Source organism: Dermacentor andersoni, chromosome 5 (genome assembly GCF_023375885.2).
Source record: "Dermacentor andersoni chromosome 5, qqDerAnde1_hic_scaffold, whole genome shotgun sequence".
Taxonomy (NCBI): domain Eukaryota; kingdom Metazoa; phylum Arthropoda; class Arachnida; order Ixodida; family Ixodidae; genus Dermacentor; species Dermacentor andersoni.
Genome location: NC_092818.1, coordinates 131,167,988 through 131,184,588, shown reverse-complemented (window position 1 = coordinate 131,184,588; position 16,601 = coordinate 131,167,988). Strand labels below are relative to the sequence as shown.

The 16,601-nt window shown below is 46.2% G+C and overlaps 1 protein-coding gene across 1 annotated transcript in view; it reads right to left on the bottom strand.

Moving 5' to 3' along the window:
- LOC126531174 (uncharacterized) overlaps positions 1-16,601 on the bottom strand; it is a 125,054-nt gene that overhangs the window by 29,264 nt on the left and 79,189 nt on the right. Inside the window, exon 2 of the mRNA XM_055071008.2 lies at positions 6,499-6,827. Within this exon, the coding sequence (XP_054926983.1) occupies positions 6,499-6,680 (182 nt within the window). The 5' untranslated portion in view covers positions 6,681-6,827. The remainder of the gene's footprint in view (positions 1-6,498; positions 6,828-16,601) is intronic.

The following is a 16,601-nucleotide window of genomic DNA, read 5'->3' as shown; positions in this document are numbered from 1 at the left end:
GACTGGTAACGCATACATCATGCCTTAGAGCACAAATGACTGGTACACCTCAGTAGCCGTTATTTAGTCGCAACCGGCACCTCTGACAGCCAAGGCAGCCAAAACGCAGCTCATCGTCTCCTTCGAGGATGTTACAGGATCAACGCGACAGCGTTAAGGAGCTCGTGTCGCAGAAAAGCCGGCGTCGGTGGCATTGGCCGTGAGAGAAAAATCACGGAAGGCAATTCATAAATAAAAACAACTTGCAAGATGGGCTGGGTGGGAATCGAACCAGGGTCTCCGGAGTGTGAGACGGAGACGCTAACACTCCGCCACGAGTTCGATGTTTCAAAGCGGGACAAAAGCGCCTCTAGTGTATGCGGTGTTGCCTTAGAAAGTTATACTGTGGTGTATATCGGTAATTATGAGCATGTAAATTACAGAAGTCGCTGTTAAACGAGTAGTGAAGTACGTTTCCGCTACATTTCTTCTGCGCTTGGCGCACACGCAGAGCCATCTTGCGGCAAACACAAGACCCCCTCCTCGCAATGTACGGCGCTGCCCCGACAGGTAGCGCGCCACTCGCCCGCATCTCCCCTTTGTCTCGTCAAGAGCATGCCGAGCGAATGAGTGGGCGGTGCGAACGGGGTGCGATAACGCTATCGCGTTCCACCCTTGAAGGCGAAGCTTAAGCGTCCTCCAATTTTGCATCCCATACAGCGATTTGCGAATTTTCACTTGCAACTGAAAGTGCTCTTACACCGTTCCAGAATCTTTTTGGTGCGCCTTTCTATTTTTTGTGAATGTTATGCACCCATAGTTCACATGTTCATTTAGTTTTTTATCGATGAGAAACATCGCGAAATAAACAAGGACAAGGAAGCAACACGAGACAAGCGCTGACGGCCGACTGCTTGAATTTATTCTGCTCATACACAAATATGCTTTTGAAAGGGGCGTTTGGAGAGGAGGAATCATCATGTTCTTCCAACAACGCATGCATCAAGTGATTAAAAAAGTCAATTAATGAGAGTGAAACTAAAATGCATTATTAGATGAGGGGCGGAGGTTCCTAATCCCTTCGTCAGTTAGAGAGATCGATGAAACGCTGACGCATGCGTCGTCTTACGCTTTATGGCAACAACTTCAAAAATCTGGCGTGCCGTTCGGTCTCTGTACGGGCGCAGAACCCTAGTCTCTTGAAAAACCGGATGGCAGCTACACTTTGCACAGTGGATGGTCAGATTACTCTGGCGATCTTACACTGTGAATCTGACCATCCGTGTTTATTTCGCACTGGTTTTTCGGTGATGAATTCGTACCAACTACTTCAATTCATATCCTTCTAAATTTTCGTTGATCTCCATGATCTGTTGACGCTTGCTTATGCTCTTCAATCAAATGGATGTCAGTGCCGCTCCTCGACCGATGTGGTCACAGTGCTTTCATGACGACGGCCTCAGAGATTACACCGGTGGGCCCTATGATGCGATATCGCTTGCCCCACTTTGACACTATGCGCAGGGAAAGCCTTGCAACCTCGCGCTCTCGGCACCTACTCGAATGTGCTACTGTGAAAATGCGATTCTCAAGCAACTCCTCGTCGTATATGGATGACTGAGGAGCGTTCTTAATGTTGAATGTTTTTTCAGTCATGTGCTGGGATTTTGCTTTACGCGCTGGAGTCGTGGAAGAGTTTCAAGTCGAGGCTCGTATGGTAAACTCGGGGGTAACAGTTCCTGGTGGGAAATCCTGTTCGGGTGAACTGGTGTTAGTTTTTTTTATTTGAATATCCCACTAGAGAACAGTATAAGCATGTTTTTGGCCTGTGAAATTGACATTGTACTTTGATTTTGTTTATTTAATCATATTTTTATGACACGTTCTCGATGACCATGATGCATGGGAAGAGCATCAGGTGGCACAGATAGATTCATAACACTACAGATAGCCATTATAACACTACCGGCCGTTACAGCGTACAGTAGTGTTATGATGAGCTTCGACTTCGACCTAGCCAAGCTGCAGAAAGAGAAAGTCGGCAGCGGATGACCAGGACTGCCTAGTGGTCTTGCCTCCGGTACTTAGATATCGCTGGCATTGGAAGAGTTTATCTTCACAGTGACGTGAAAGTGAGACCATTTGGTGTGGAAGACGTGCGAAACGGTGGTGCTCCTGGGGACCATGTTGTAAGGTAAGAACTCGAGCACATTAAAGCGAATGAGTATCCCATCTGAACGTGCATGCTTCCGCTAGCATTTGAAAGCGGTATTCATACCGCTGGCCTGGCAATCTAAGGTATGTATGCGACCAGCTCAGGAAGAAGCTCTTGCGTGACAAAAAAAAAGCTTGGCAAAAAAATGAGCAGTTTGGTGAAAACCAATTTATTTAGGTAATAGCAAATGAGCACAATATATAATATCACTAGTTACCAGAAACTGGATTTCTTACATCAGCTCGAATTTGCTTATTCAAAACTGTGCATTTCCATGTGCAGCTAGATCGTATGTCTTATTTTGCCACATTTATACAGTGACTCTTATTGTAACAACGTCGTGGGTATCTCAAGGTAACTTGAAGTAGGCGTGCGTCTACGGAGGTTACAAAACACATGCAACAATGGAAAAACCGGTGCACGGTACAAGACCGTATTAAAGACGTAAACATGCGGCTTGTAACTGACTTCTTGCAGCGTCGGTTTATGCAATATCAAGTTGCCATCAGTAAATTGAGTCATAGAATTGGGCTCTTGTGGCAAGCCTTGCCCAAAACTAGAGATGAATGATGAGCACTGCGTCTCTCAATCTTGGGACGTTACTGAAACGAAAGCCATGCGATAGATCCAGCACAAAGCCCGACCACAGTTCCGGTTGCGAGCGCATTGGATTAAAAACCTTCGACAAACACTGTACTGTCTATCTTGCACATGAAGTGACATTCTACGCCGTGTCAAAATGGCACATGTAGAATTCTTAGCCAAATTTTCGTGATCTTGAGGATCACGGTCCTAACCCTGCCTAGTGCTTTTTCCAGTGTAGGAAAGGAGACTCGAAAGAATATCCCGCGCATCATGTCATGTGAATTATTTACCTTGATTTTGATCGGGATGCTCGAGTAGTGAAGATCAAAAAAGAAAAGAAACAGACTTCAACGCTCGTTGAAGGCCAACTGTAACGAAATTTCGAACCTCGAAAGAAGCCTAGTTTAAGATAACGTAGATAAAGAGGAGCCGCCATTGAAAATTTAACGTTTGTAATACGAGCGGAAGCGCCACGAAAATCTTACAGAAATAGGCGTTTTGATACTGAAACTGAAAAAAATACGCCATTGCCGCTGGCTAAAAGTGACACATGACCTAATGCATGGTTCCTCGGCATGCGGCGTAGCACAAATCACAATCTTGCCACGGGGTGACGCCAGGGTGATGTCACGAAGAGCCCTCTCCCCGTGTGAGACGTTCAATCTACCGCGTGCTCTGATTGGTCTCTGTGGTTCGCCAGGCGTGGCAGCACGAGCCAGCCCAAGCGCCCGGCGCGCTTAATGTTCTCAGACGCGGCGTGCTGGGATTTACGTCACAGTGACACCACCAGGTGCGCGCATCCTCTGCTTAAGCGCTCTTAAAAGGCTGTTAACAACAAGAACAAAATGCTAAATAATCACCACTGCTGCGCCTATGCCAAGATTCGTTCAGGGGTATTACAGTACTCATTCATAACAAATTTAGCCAAAGTGAAATATTGTTGCAATTGGCCTTTAATCCTTGGAAATTCCATTGGCGGAAACAATGTGATCATAGTTTTGCCATTCGATTCGCATATTCTCATGCACAGGTCGTGGTTTACCGCTTGCTTTTGTGGCATCTTGCGCATGCCCAAAGATTTAATTTCTTTCCCGACAATCTGGCGGCTGCAAAAGTCTCGTGTGCATACTTCATTCATGTAGTGCAACGGGTGCCACGTCGTCCGCACAATGTGTGGGCTGTTTCCTTCTATACGTTAGGTGCGTTGCACATACGACGACAAATTATAACAAACTTCTTTGCTAATCAGTGCTCTAAATTTAAGTGAACTGCGCCCAGAGATGTGCTTTGCGTTGTAGCAAGTTGTAAAGCTTAGATGCCCAGACTGGTTCCTCAGCGTGCCTAGTTTTTACGATGAGCAAGAAAAAAAATCATTTCGTACACTTAAGCTAATCTACTCAGTCTATGATAGTGAGATCTGTTGCTACGCTTAAGGCTGCCTGTACATCTGAGAGTTGGAAAGACTATCCTTTAAGAATGCATAAAACATCTTTGATAATCTGCCATGAGTTATTCTAAGCCGTTGGCAGATTAGAAGTAACGGTGACAATAAAAATTTTTTGGGTTACGCAAGCTAACTGTGCCCCCCAAAAAATATGAGGACCAAGGCAGTGGCATGTAGCTCGGCCTAAGTGGTGTACGTAAACTGAGAAGTATGAATGCTTAGTATATACGCTGTATTTACGAGACTAAAGACAGAAATGACATGGGCCCACCATGATTGTTAAAATATTTCCGCAGTATTATAAAAAAACTCAAGAAACGTTTTTTGATGTCCCAGAACGTGGGTTCAAGATATCCTGTGTTACACAAAATAATGTTATTACACAAAATAACATTGGCCCAAAATTCACGTGCCTGGCATGCCCGGCATCTAAGACTGTGAAGGAAACCAGTCCCTTCCAGAATTTCGTTTTTCCAGCGTGACATCCTCCTGAAATATTGTGGCCGAATCCACAAAGGTTTTCATTCGTCAATCATCTTTGCTACCGGCTGGCAGAATGTGTTGAGGACATGTCAGACATCACGACAGATTTGCAGCGTCTCTTGCGATCAGTTCTAACGTAAGAACTTTTCGTAAATGCGGGTAAGCGGGCCAAATTCAGACAAAGTTATCGTTCTCTAATGGTTACTTAGGGCAGGTGACAGTCAATCGTGATGTTTAACGTTATTAGGTAAGACAAACAGCCAATGATAAACAGCGTTTACATAAAGAAGTGCATTCGGCCCCTGAGCATTCTTGTCTTGTGCCAGTTGACAGAAAATGAAAAAAAAAAAATGCCTATCCGCTATGATCCCTACCACGCCGCATCCACCAAAATCTTCACTGTATGGCTTGGGATAGATTTATATTAAGTTTATGCACCAACTCACGCAAACTTACGCAATGCTGCACCAGTTTAGCCATCTTTCTCAGGTTATCACAAGAAGGGAGTGATTGTGTGTTACCTACTGCTGAGCGTATGTACGCATAACATTGCTTAGAAATAAGCCACGTCAGAAATACGCGTCAGAAGTCCGATGACTAGTGGTCAACGAAGAAAACCACAGTTCCGATGAGGTAGAAATCTGCGTCGTCACATAAAGCGATGGGTGACGTGAGTGGATAGACAGTGTGGTCCATTTCTTTGAAGGTATCCAAACTGTGGTCACATTCTACAAGGTGCAGTGTTATGCTCGTAGAGCTGCTTTGCGCGAATGCACGTTGGATCCTCGAGGGTGGCCTCCAGAATTCCCTCGCGCTATGCATGTGTTAGTGTCATTTGCATCACTTGTCTTCCGGCATGCTGCGTCCAAATCTGTAAGTATAAACAAACGAATTAAAAAAACACACACAGAAGACGGGGAACGGTCAAGAAGAAGCAGAATAAAGCCTTTATTTTAAGGAAGGGGATGGCTCTAGGCCGCTGATGGTGATTAGGAGGAAAAGAACACTAAAAAGCGTCTAACGCAGCTAAATCTTCATGAGACTATTTTAATTCTTGAAGGATCATCGTAAATGATGAATGCCAACTGACGTGCACGTAGTTGCGGCTGTAAAAGGCTAAGAAAAAGAAAACTTGAAAAGTGAATAAGTGAATAGCAAAAGATAATGAACAAGTAAAATGAGAGGATGTAATGCCAACGACGAGAGAAAGTGAACGGAATGTAAATAATTTGCTATAAGGGGGAGTAGCACAAAAACAAGCACCTCTCTAAGCTTCTGAAGAACAACTGCAGGTTCGTGGCAAGCTTCATTCAGTAGGTAATTTCATCAAGCGACAACGGCAGACCACCGAAACGTCCCAAAACGGCACCTGGCATAGGAGCGACGCCGCAGTGCAGTGATATGGATTAAATTTGACCTCCTCAGGTTTTGTAAGCGCACCAAAAGCTTTGTACCTGAAAGTTTTTGCATCGCCCTATCGATGGGGTGCGGCCGTGGCTATCGGGAATGAAATACCGCAAGCTCGTGCTCAGCAGTGGGAGCCATATGAATTTTGGAGTTAATACACAATTGTGGTGGCCCACGGACTAATTCATGCTTCAATCAATCAATCAATCAATCAATCAATCAATCAATCAATCAATCAATCAATCAATCAATCAATCAATCAATCAATCAATCAATCAATCAATCAATCAATCAATCAATCAATCAATCAATCAATCAATCAATCAGTCAGTCAGTCAGTCAGTCAATCAATCAATCAATCAATCAATCAATCAATCGTGCATACCTTGGCTTGCCAATGATAAGGTAGTAGTCGTCGAGCTCCTTGAGGTACTGCAGCAGTTGCTGCTCGCTATGGAAGATGGGTGGCATGGCCGGCTTTCGCCTCAACACAGCGCCAGCCTCGTGGCCCTCGCTCCACAGCAGAATTAGACATAGAACCACGAGCAGCCAGGCAGGCTTGCGCATGGCCCAACCCCCTGCACGTGAGCACAGGCGCCGTGTGCAAGTACCGGTGCAGTCTTGATGACACGAATGATGATGATAGAGAGAAAACTACGAAGTTACGATGTCAACGGTGGTCCCGAATGGTGTCGAACGGTGGCCGCACCAAATCTGCAATTGAACACAGTCTAAAGATACGAGACAGCGGGCCGTGTACATAAGACAAGGGGCTAATAAAAAAGGTGCTAGTACAGAAGATTTTTTTAAAGAGCTCTTGAGCGCGTTATTTCAACGCCAATGAATCGACCACGTGCAAGTTGGCAATGCGACTTGCTAATACGTCCGTGAGCATTTATCTCCTTCTAAAGTAACATATGACTTGTAGAAAATGAGGGCGCAGGACAGTGCAACTTCTGCACGTCACCAGAAGTTGGGCTCACTTGAAATAAAACGGCAGCGGAAGGGTGTCCTCGCGTTCCTCCTATGTCTGCACGTCCTCACCATGCACGGGAGTCACACCCATGGCCTCGTGAACAATGCACAACTCTGTACATTGGCATTCGGCGAAAGCAGAAATTACAAGCTGACCAGAATGTTGCCTTCTGCACTTTCTGCTATTCGTGAGACATTTTAGACTGCAACAATGCCCGCTTATTTATTTGTTAATGCGAAAATTTTATATGAATCATAAAGCGGAAAATCCGGCGGCGTGACCGGCAATTGTACAAAAAGTCACATGGCCCCAGAGACGCGCTCGTGCCTCTGCTCGCACGTTCGTCGTCATCTTCCACAGCTGGCTCCGATGCCACTTACCATGCCAGCGTTCCCATACTGCCCCTCCTTTTACGAATACGCTGACAGCAATAGCCCACTAATAGTCGGTGTGGTGGTTTCGGTAAGTTCTGCCGTGCGCTCGGATGGACGAACCTGTTACGGAGACGGCACAAAAAGTCACGTGGTCACAGAGACCGACCACGCCAGTTGTCGGTATATATACTCAAGGCTTCTCAGCCAAACTTCCAGTAGGATGGAGGTTACTGCAAAAGAAACGACTCAAACTAGTGCACGCGTAACTGTTAAGTACGAGTTTACTGCCGTAACATTGCTTGAATGAGTTAGAAAGTTTGGCAACGTGAAAACAATACCATTACGTTTCGTAAAACGAGTCGGGGTCGGAGAGACGTCGCAATGCTTTCGCCTTTGTTCATATGTGAATACCTAAGTGCCCTTGAATTATTATTTTATATTATATATTTATAGATACTGATATATTATGCGAGATTTTTTGCTGGTATTAAATATACAAAGCTGACTAACTATGAAGATTACAGAACACTACAATTATTGATCAAGTAACAACGCGAATTAATGGAACAACAAATATAATATTCTGGAATGGCGTAGCTGTGATAATTGCGCCCAAGAGGTGTTTCTGCGGCTGCAGATGTAACTTTAGCGGCCGCAGACTAATGCATAATTATGGTTTCTTACTGGGTGTTGGCTTCTTTCTTTGCATATCATGTGCCATTCCACTGTGTGAAGGTGGATGACCAGCGAATCTCTTTAGCCCACGACACAGAGGTGGCACAGAATTTTGAACAGAGATACGAACTCATATATTGTCTTGATGGGTAGTCATTGTGACGAAAGGTACGCACGCTTATTTATTGTCTTGATCGGTGGTCATTATTTGACTCGCTACTGCAAACACATTCTTTGATAATATCAAATCGATGCACGTACGCCACAGAGTGGTTGGTTGGGCCGGATCGGTGTGGCATCGCAAGCGATATGTCTGCAACGCGAAACACGTAAACCACTCCCTTTTCGGTCCAAACTCATCCCCATTGAAATCACCGACAACGATCACAAGGGTAGAGTCGTCGTAACCAATCCGTGCAAAGTGAGTAGGCGTGAATTCAACGGAGCTATGAGCCATTGTATCTTTTGGTTGCTTAGGGGGGTATGAGCCACTGCTTACGGGGGTGTGAGCCATTGATCATGACAGTTTTCGACATGGTGTTATGTATGTTCTATGCTTGATTAGAACGAATGTAAGCACTGTTCGCTTCACTTGACTGAGTGCTTGTAGCCTCTGCTTTACGGGGCTATGAGCCATTAAATTTTTTTGCTTGCTTACGGGCGTATGAGTGCTTACGGGGACATGAGCCATTGATGATGATAGTTTTTGTTGAGGGAGAACAAAAGTGCACGGAACTCTCGCCATATCCAGCTTTGCTGTAAAATGCAAATACATATGTAAACAATATCAAGCTGGAGATGAATTACAAAAATTTACAAGGAATCCTGTGTTACTCTTTGTTCAGAAGGGTGCTTTCAAACAGCTATTGTTCTTAGGAAATATGAATACGTAAAGCAGTTATGTGATGTTAATAGCATAATTTCTAGGAATGACTGTCTCTAGTAGCATAACTTGTTACATAAGTGAATAGGGCGGTAGTGTTAACGTTATGTGATCGTGCACTAGTTAAGTAATCCCCATTAGGAATCAAGATTATGCGCTTGAATGGAAGGTAATCTGCTTCGCCTGAGTAGTTTGCTATATAACTTCAACCGTGAAACTTAAAAATAAATTTGAGAGATTCCTTTTCAACCCTTTCTAGCCTGTGCTGCATAGGCAGGTATACATACATGGGCTAACGAACAAGATTGAAAGTAGAGAAACACAAGAACCTGCGAAAACAACAGGGAAGAAACCAGACTTTCGTTTGCGAAAAATAAAAAAAAGAAATATTTATAGAAAATATTGCGCGATGAGGTTGTGCAGACCGGGTGGCGGTGTATTTCACTGAGCTGGGTTGGTGTTGGGTGGAGTCTTTTTGAAAGATGCAAGGTCGGGAACTACATCAAGGATGTCCTAAAAGGAAACTACTGATACATAAGCACAGTTAGCAATACTATGGCCATGAACACATGCGCATCAAAAACAATCTAGTATCCCCAAGCGAAGAGGGTACGCGAACTTGGCACATAAAATCCTGCGATTTCCAAGCGTCGAATACGTTGAGAGGCACCTTCCATGAAGGTACAATAACTCTAGACGTGCTTACTTAAAGGTATCCTAAATTTGCCCAGATGGCCGCAAGCTCCTGCACCTTTGGTCACCCTAACCCAAATTTAGGGTGCCATAACGTAAAGCTATGCCAAACTGTTTCTATACCGTTTTTGTAATCAGCCTTCCATGATTAGTCAAAATATTTCATGCCACCCTCACTTGGCCTGTCTGCCACGCGACGTCACGAAAACCGCAGACACTCCTTATCTGATATGAGGTGTACCCACTGATTACGCATGATTAGACCGAACAAAAAAAAATTCTGATTCCCCACCTTTTCTGCCATCGGCCCATTGCTACAAATCAAAAGATGTCGGGCTGCGTCTACTTTGCCTTTCCATCACGTGACGGCACAAAAACACGGGAGCTCACCACGTCAAAGGGACGTTTACGCCGAAAACGTGCACTCATATGCCGTACAAAAGTGATTTTCTTTCTGGAATAGCCGGAAACTAACCCTTCGGAAAGGAATACGTGTCTGCCCACAGATTGCTTTGGTACTATCCACTCAGAGCTGTCGGTGAGAATGAATTTATTTGCGTGTAATAAAAAAAAAAATATGCAGCCGTGTAATCTTTTCGAGGCATTTTGACACGTATACGACATCGGTCTGCCAACTTTTTGTCCGGTCGATCCCTTTTACGGTCCTTTTTAACCTTCCGTTGCACTCCGCCGCTATTTTCGGCCATCCACCGCAAGCGAAACAAGCTTAAGCGCGCCAGTCGCAAGAGCCGGCACCACCCTCCTCATCCGGTTGTCTACTTGCACTACACTAGCTCGGCCACAACGAAACCCTCTCCACTTATGTGTGCTCCTAGCCTCTTGTCAATCAATTAGTTAAGAAAAACCTATCAAGGTAGGCAATGCTTTAAAACATAAGTGACTCCCCCCCCCCCTAAACGAGAAGCGCGTTTGATAGGGCCGTTCAATAAACACTGTGGCTCACCTCCTGATGATTGCGTCGGTGGTTACGTAAATTTGACGTCAGGAGGTTGCAATGAAAGCAGATTGGAATAGGTTTGTGTTACACGGCCCTTCGAATGAACAATTTTTAATGTCGTCGTTTCGGCTCCGTAACCTAAACTTAGTCCTTGGTCAGTTTCATTCGAAAGAAGTTCCGAGAGAGCATATTGGACAGTTTCCCAGGCACAGACGCGGAACTACTAGAGAAACTGAAAGAACAATACATAGGACCACCACTAAACACAGACGCCCCAAACGAGAAGCGGCCATACCTTGGAAAGGCCAATTCCAAATTAGATGAATCTTTCACATATGCAGAAGTCTTTGAGGCAGCTCAAGCGGCCGCCAAAAACTCGGCGCCTGGCCCTGATGCCATCACGAACGCGATGCTCCGGAACCTGGACGCTAGAGTCCTGACTAAAATCACAGAACTGTTCAATGGCGAGAACTGGCTCAAAGGCCAATTGCCCCCGGAATGGAAACACGCTAAAATTATCATGGTCCCCAAACCTAAAAAGAACCACTCAATAGGCGCTCTGGCGCCCATTTCTCTCACGTCCTGCCTGAGTAAACTGTACGAACGAGTAGTACAAATAAGACTGCAGCGGTACCTCAAAGACATAAGATGGTTTCCAAACACCATGATAGGGTTCCGTACGGGGCTATCCTGTCAAGACGCATTCTTACTGATCACAGAAGAAGTTATAGGCAACGTCGCGCGCGGAGAGGAAAGTCTAGTGCTCGAACTAGACCTCAAGGGAGCATTTGATAACGTTTCGCACAAAACAATATTGGAGGAACTCGAGTTGACGGGATCCGGAGAACGAACGTACAACTACGTGCGGGCTTTTCTCGCCAACCGCACGGCCACAATAGGAATCGGTCAAATCGCTTCCCAAAAGTTCAAGATGCCCAGTAGAGGAACACCCCAAGGGACAATAATCTCACTTTTGCTGTTCAATATAGCGATGTGTCGCTTGGCGCGACAGCTGGATCAAATCCCCGATTTGGGCTAACACTGTACGCGGACGACATAACGCTGTAGGCAGCAAGGGGCCGTCTGGGGCACAAAGAACAAGTACTACAACAAGCAGCCGAGGCAGTAGACAAATTCTCGAGGAGCAGTGGCCTCAAATATGCCCCCGAAAAATCGGAGGTCATTTGGGTACACTCGAGGGGCTACATATCCAATGGACCTGTTATCATCGGTGTGGAAGGACACACGGTCCAAGAAGTTAAGGCCATGCGGATCATGGGTTTCTGGCTCCAAAGTAGCCGGAAAGCATCCCACACCATCAAAACACTGAAAACTACCGCAAATAACATTGCCCAAATGATCCGTCGCGTAACTTATCGGAAAGCGGGCATGCAAGAACACGACCCGCTGAGGCTCGTCCAAGCACTAGTGATAAGCCGAGTAAAGTACGGCCTGCCCTACCACTTCCTTAGTCATGAGGAGAAGAGGCAGGTCGACATCATAATAAGATCAGCATACAAAGTGGCCCTCGGTCTACCCAAGGGGACGTCCACGGAGCGCCTGCTAGCCTTAGGAGTACACAACACATTCGAAGAGCTAAAACAAGCCACACTATTCTCTCAGAGGGAACGCTTGAGCTACACTCACGCAGGACGGGCCCTACTGACAAGGGCTCGTATTTCCCCACACCCACAATTTATCAGCGAACACGTACTACCGCTACCAACCTCAACACTAGCTCGAATAACAGTGGCACCCATACCCAAAAACATTCACCCAGAATACAATAAAGCAAGGCAAAAAGCACGCGCACAGCATATTAGAACAATGTATGAAAATAATCCCACGTATTCGAACGCACACTCGAACGCCAGTGATGCCCAAAAGAACGCAGGAGGTACGCAGTAGCAATCGTCGACATGAAAGCACAGCAACAATTTACGGCATCCGTCAGGGCAGGTACTCCGGCGGCTGCTGATAGTTTCGCCGTGGCAATGGCCCTCGCTCACGCGGAACGCACGCAAAAGAGCGTCACCACAATAACAGACTCACAAGAAGCACGTCGCCTGCTTCTCAGGGGCCACGTGACCAAAACATGTCACTCAATAATACCGACGAAATTAGCCAATCATCACCGAATCCTATGGTGCCCAGGTCACGCAGGCCTTGAGGGGAATGAACTGGCCGATTCGCCGCCCGAGGTATTATTAACCGGGCTGACTCTACCGGAACGGTCCCAGGTAGCCACTGTAATAACCCCAATCCAATGAATTCCCGGGAGATTCTCGCTCATTAGTGTGAAACCAAAAAAAGATACCCTCCTCCTCACCCACAACTCAGTGAAGAGGAAGCTGCCAGCTGGCGTAAAATTCAGACCGGGGTATTCCCCCACCATAAAATTACAAAATGCCATGTTCCCCACTCGCTACAGGCCCGACTGCCCGTGGTGCGGTGGCATACCAGCACTACAACACATTACATGGGATTGTGAATCACACCCATTTGATAAAACGCACCACACAATGGAGCAACGGGAGGCACAGCTAACCAGATCAAACTTGGCGGGACAACAGCCCTTCATAAGACAGGTCAAGCGGGCGGCCGAGGCCAGCGGGGCCTTGGACTAAAGGGGCTCCGACCATTGCACGTAAATCGTTTAGGACAATAAATGTTTCTCTCTCTCTCTCCGAGAGAGTACGCTCGCAAACAAAATAGGTAGTGTGGCGCCTTTCATTAAACGTGTGTGTTCGTTCATAAAATGCAGGGGAGACATTTTACGTGAAAGTAGATGGTGTACCTCTGTGGCTGGTGTGTCTATAGCAGCAACGGATTTGAAGAAAGAAATGTGTTGGAAGTGGTAATTGTAGTAGTGACATAAAACACGTGATGACTACCATTGCTACGAACTCCATTATTATTGGGCGACGCCATACACACGGAACCGGCACAACAGTAGCACTATTGATCATGAACATAGAGATGGCGACACAGTAACTAAGCTTACAGCCGTGATAAAGCTCTATACCAGGATAATTCGCTAGATAGAGCTTGGCAGCTTACCTAACGCTGGAAATAGTTCGCAAAACATTCTGACCAACTAAAAAAGCTGCATATTCATGGCAACCGGGGACAAAACCGGGACGTGACAGTTGAAGTGAGATATCCTAATAGAGAAGTTAGTACCTGTATGGCAACTTACATAATAGCAAGAGCGCAGGGCAGTCCTGTGTAGTCAGAAGTGAGCTCTGAATCAATCGTTCAGCAATCTTCAGCCCAGCACCAGAAGATACTACAAAAGCTTGATGTGCTTCTCACTGTCTTCTTACGTATGGTTCAGGATAAAACTTCCTATGTACATCGGCCTCTACGTTGAAAGCGCACCATTGCAGTCTAATTATGACGGATAGTGGTACAGTATCACCATGAGACAGTGGACCACGCACATTTTACTGACCTTTTCCACATCGCCCACAAATTGATAAGTTCATCCCATGTTGCGGCGACTGCGAGCATCATCCTTCGAGACGTCGCTGAATGTCAGGATGAATCGGATAATCCGGAAGCACACGCTTGGTCTTCTGCGTTCTTTGATCACGTCGCCGACTTCTTCCGAGATGATGGTGACACCTCTCGGCTTTTCGCACACGCCTAAGCTCAAGCTTCCTTTTTGTCCACGTTCTTCGACACGATGCGCACAACTGCGACGAGGCTTGAGGTTTGAGCAACGTGTTCAGCTAGTTGCTGGCATTCTTTCCCACTAGACTCGGCTGTTGTTCGACACGAGCCCCTAATGTTACCCCTAATTATGCATTGTAGATCACGCAGAAAATACCATGCGGCGATGATTTCGTGACCATTTTAGCCAGAGTTACACTTGAGAAGACGAGAATTTGCGAACGCGAGCCTGCCATGGTGTAGCGATAGCGTGCCCGACAACTATTGAGCCTTACAGATAGCTCCTTGCTAGCTGATGAATCACAGCGTAACTGCAGTGCGTAGCAACAATGACAAATATGAAAAACACAGCGATATGTGCAGCACGCCTCGCTACGAGATGGACTCAATCTTCGAAAAAGAGTTTCAGCTTCGTGCGGCACCGTGAAGAGCACAAGGAGCGATTGCTTATTCGTCAGGCAGCCTATGTTCAAAGAAGTTGTATCGAAAGCCTGCAGCTCAGGCGTAATATTTAGCAATGTTAACAATCCTGACAGGAGCAATATGCCGGCTGTGTTGACATGCACCATTTGCTGTAGTTCTGAAACTGGGCCCGTACTCACAAAATGTTCTGACGCTAAAAGCGTTCGTGCCAGCCAATAGTGACGTAGGACACATTTTTAGCGAAGGTGATCAGCAAATGAAAAACAGCACTTACCAACGAAAAGCTTTGTGAATTCGGCCCTTGATTCTGAAGGCATTGTTGAGCATTTGTCAAGTCAGGTGGTGCCATAAATAAACCAACTAAACAGACAAATAACAAGCAAACCGACGGGGAATACAAATAAACAAAGGGAAGAACGAACACTAACCAACCAAACCAACCAAACAGAAAAACAATAACTTTAGACAAACAAAAATAAACAAACGAAAAACTAAGGAACAGGCAAATGAAGGCTGCGAATAAAGTTGTCTTGTTTCTGCTCTGATTCTGCCTTTTGTGACTATTGCATTGCAAAACAACATGCACGTCAAGATGGCGGTGGAGTGGCAAATACTAAGGGCACTCTTAACCAAACGCACTATGGCACAGGAAGACTGTAAACACGCTCAGGTATAAAACGCTCCAACGTTTTTACCTACCCTCCGTTTTAGAACGTCACAAACGCTCTCGAAGTCACCGGTAGCTTGGTCCGAGCGCTAGTGCAAAATATGCGAATCAGCGGAAACGTAGGGCCCTTTTATGACCTCGCATGGCTTCCTTTCCCTCATTTTCGTCTTCGGTCTCGTTCTTCTAGTCGTTTATTTTATCGCCACGATTCTATAACGTGTCATGCGCCTCGTTTAGGTTCCCCGTGGTTTTCCTTTTCTGCCCCGGATGCACCCCGGGATGGCAGGGCCGGGCTTGGCGGTATAGGCCCCTTCACCATTCAGCCGTTCACAGGCCCGGTCGAGAGCGAACGGGCCTGTCGCAGCCTTCGGTCGCTTACGAAACGGACGCTCATGTCAGGTCCAGAGAGCTCTCGTTACATTCCAGCGCCTTTCTATTCGCGAAAGCGAGTCCCTGCCGCGCTCTTGTACCAATATCTTGCTTGAACATTCGACGATGCTCGGCAAACGAGCCTCCCGTCGTGGCCACAGAACCACATCTTACGTCACAGACCGCACGAGGACAGCGGTGCCCATTCGACGCTCCGCGGAAAACGGGGCCGCACGGTGCGACACCTCTTGGGCGGTCAGCGTTTAAGGCGGTGTACGGGACATATTGAACTCGGCACGACTTCCACATAAGATGATGTAAGGAGGACATGGTTCAAAGATGGCGAATATGTTGCAAGGGAATGGAAAGAGCGGGGATGTTGGAGTTTCATCAGGCGGAAAGGGACCCTGATCGTGAGAAACAAATATACAGAAGAATAAAAATGGGTTGGAGTGCATACGGCAGGCATTACCCAGTACTGAATGGGAACTTACCACTGCCGTTGAAACGAAAAGCGTATAATTGTCACATTCTACCGGTGCTGACATGGGGGGTAGAAACTTGGACGTTAACAAAGAACTCAAGATACAAGCTAAGGACCACGCAAAGAGCAATAGAACGAGAAATGTTAGGCGTAACAGTAAAGGGGTGCTGAACCACGCCTCGGGCTTTGTGAAAAAAAGATAACATAGTCCTAAGATACCATAAGCTGCTGTGAACATCTCAACCAAGTTTTGATGTCGTACGCGGCGCGTGGAGCTTGCAAGCGGAGCGCGAAGTCACCTTTCTCTCAAA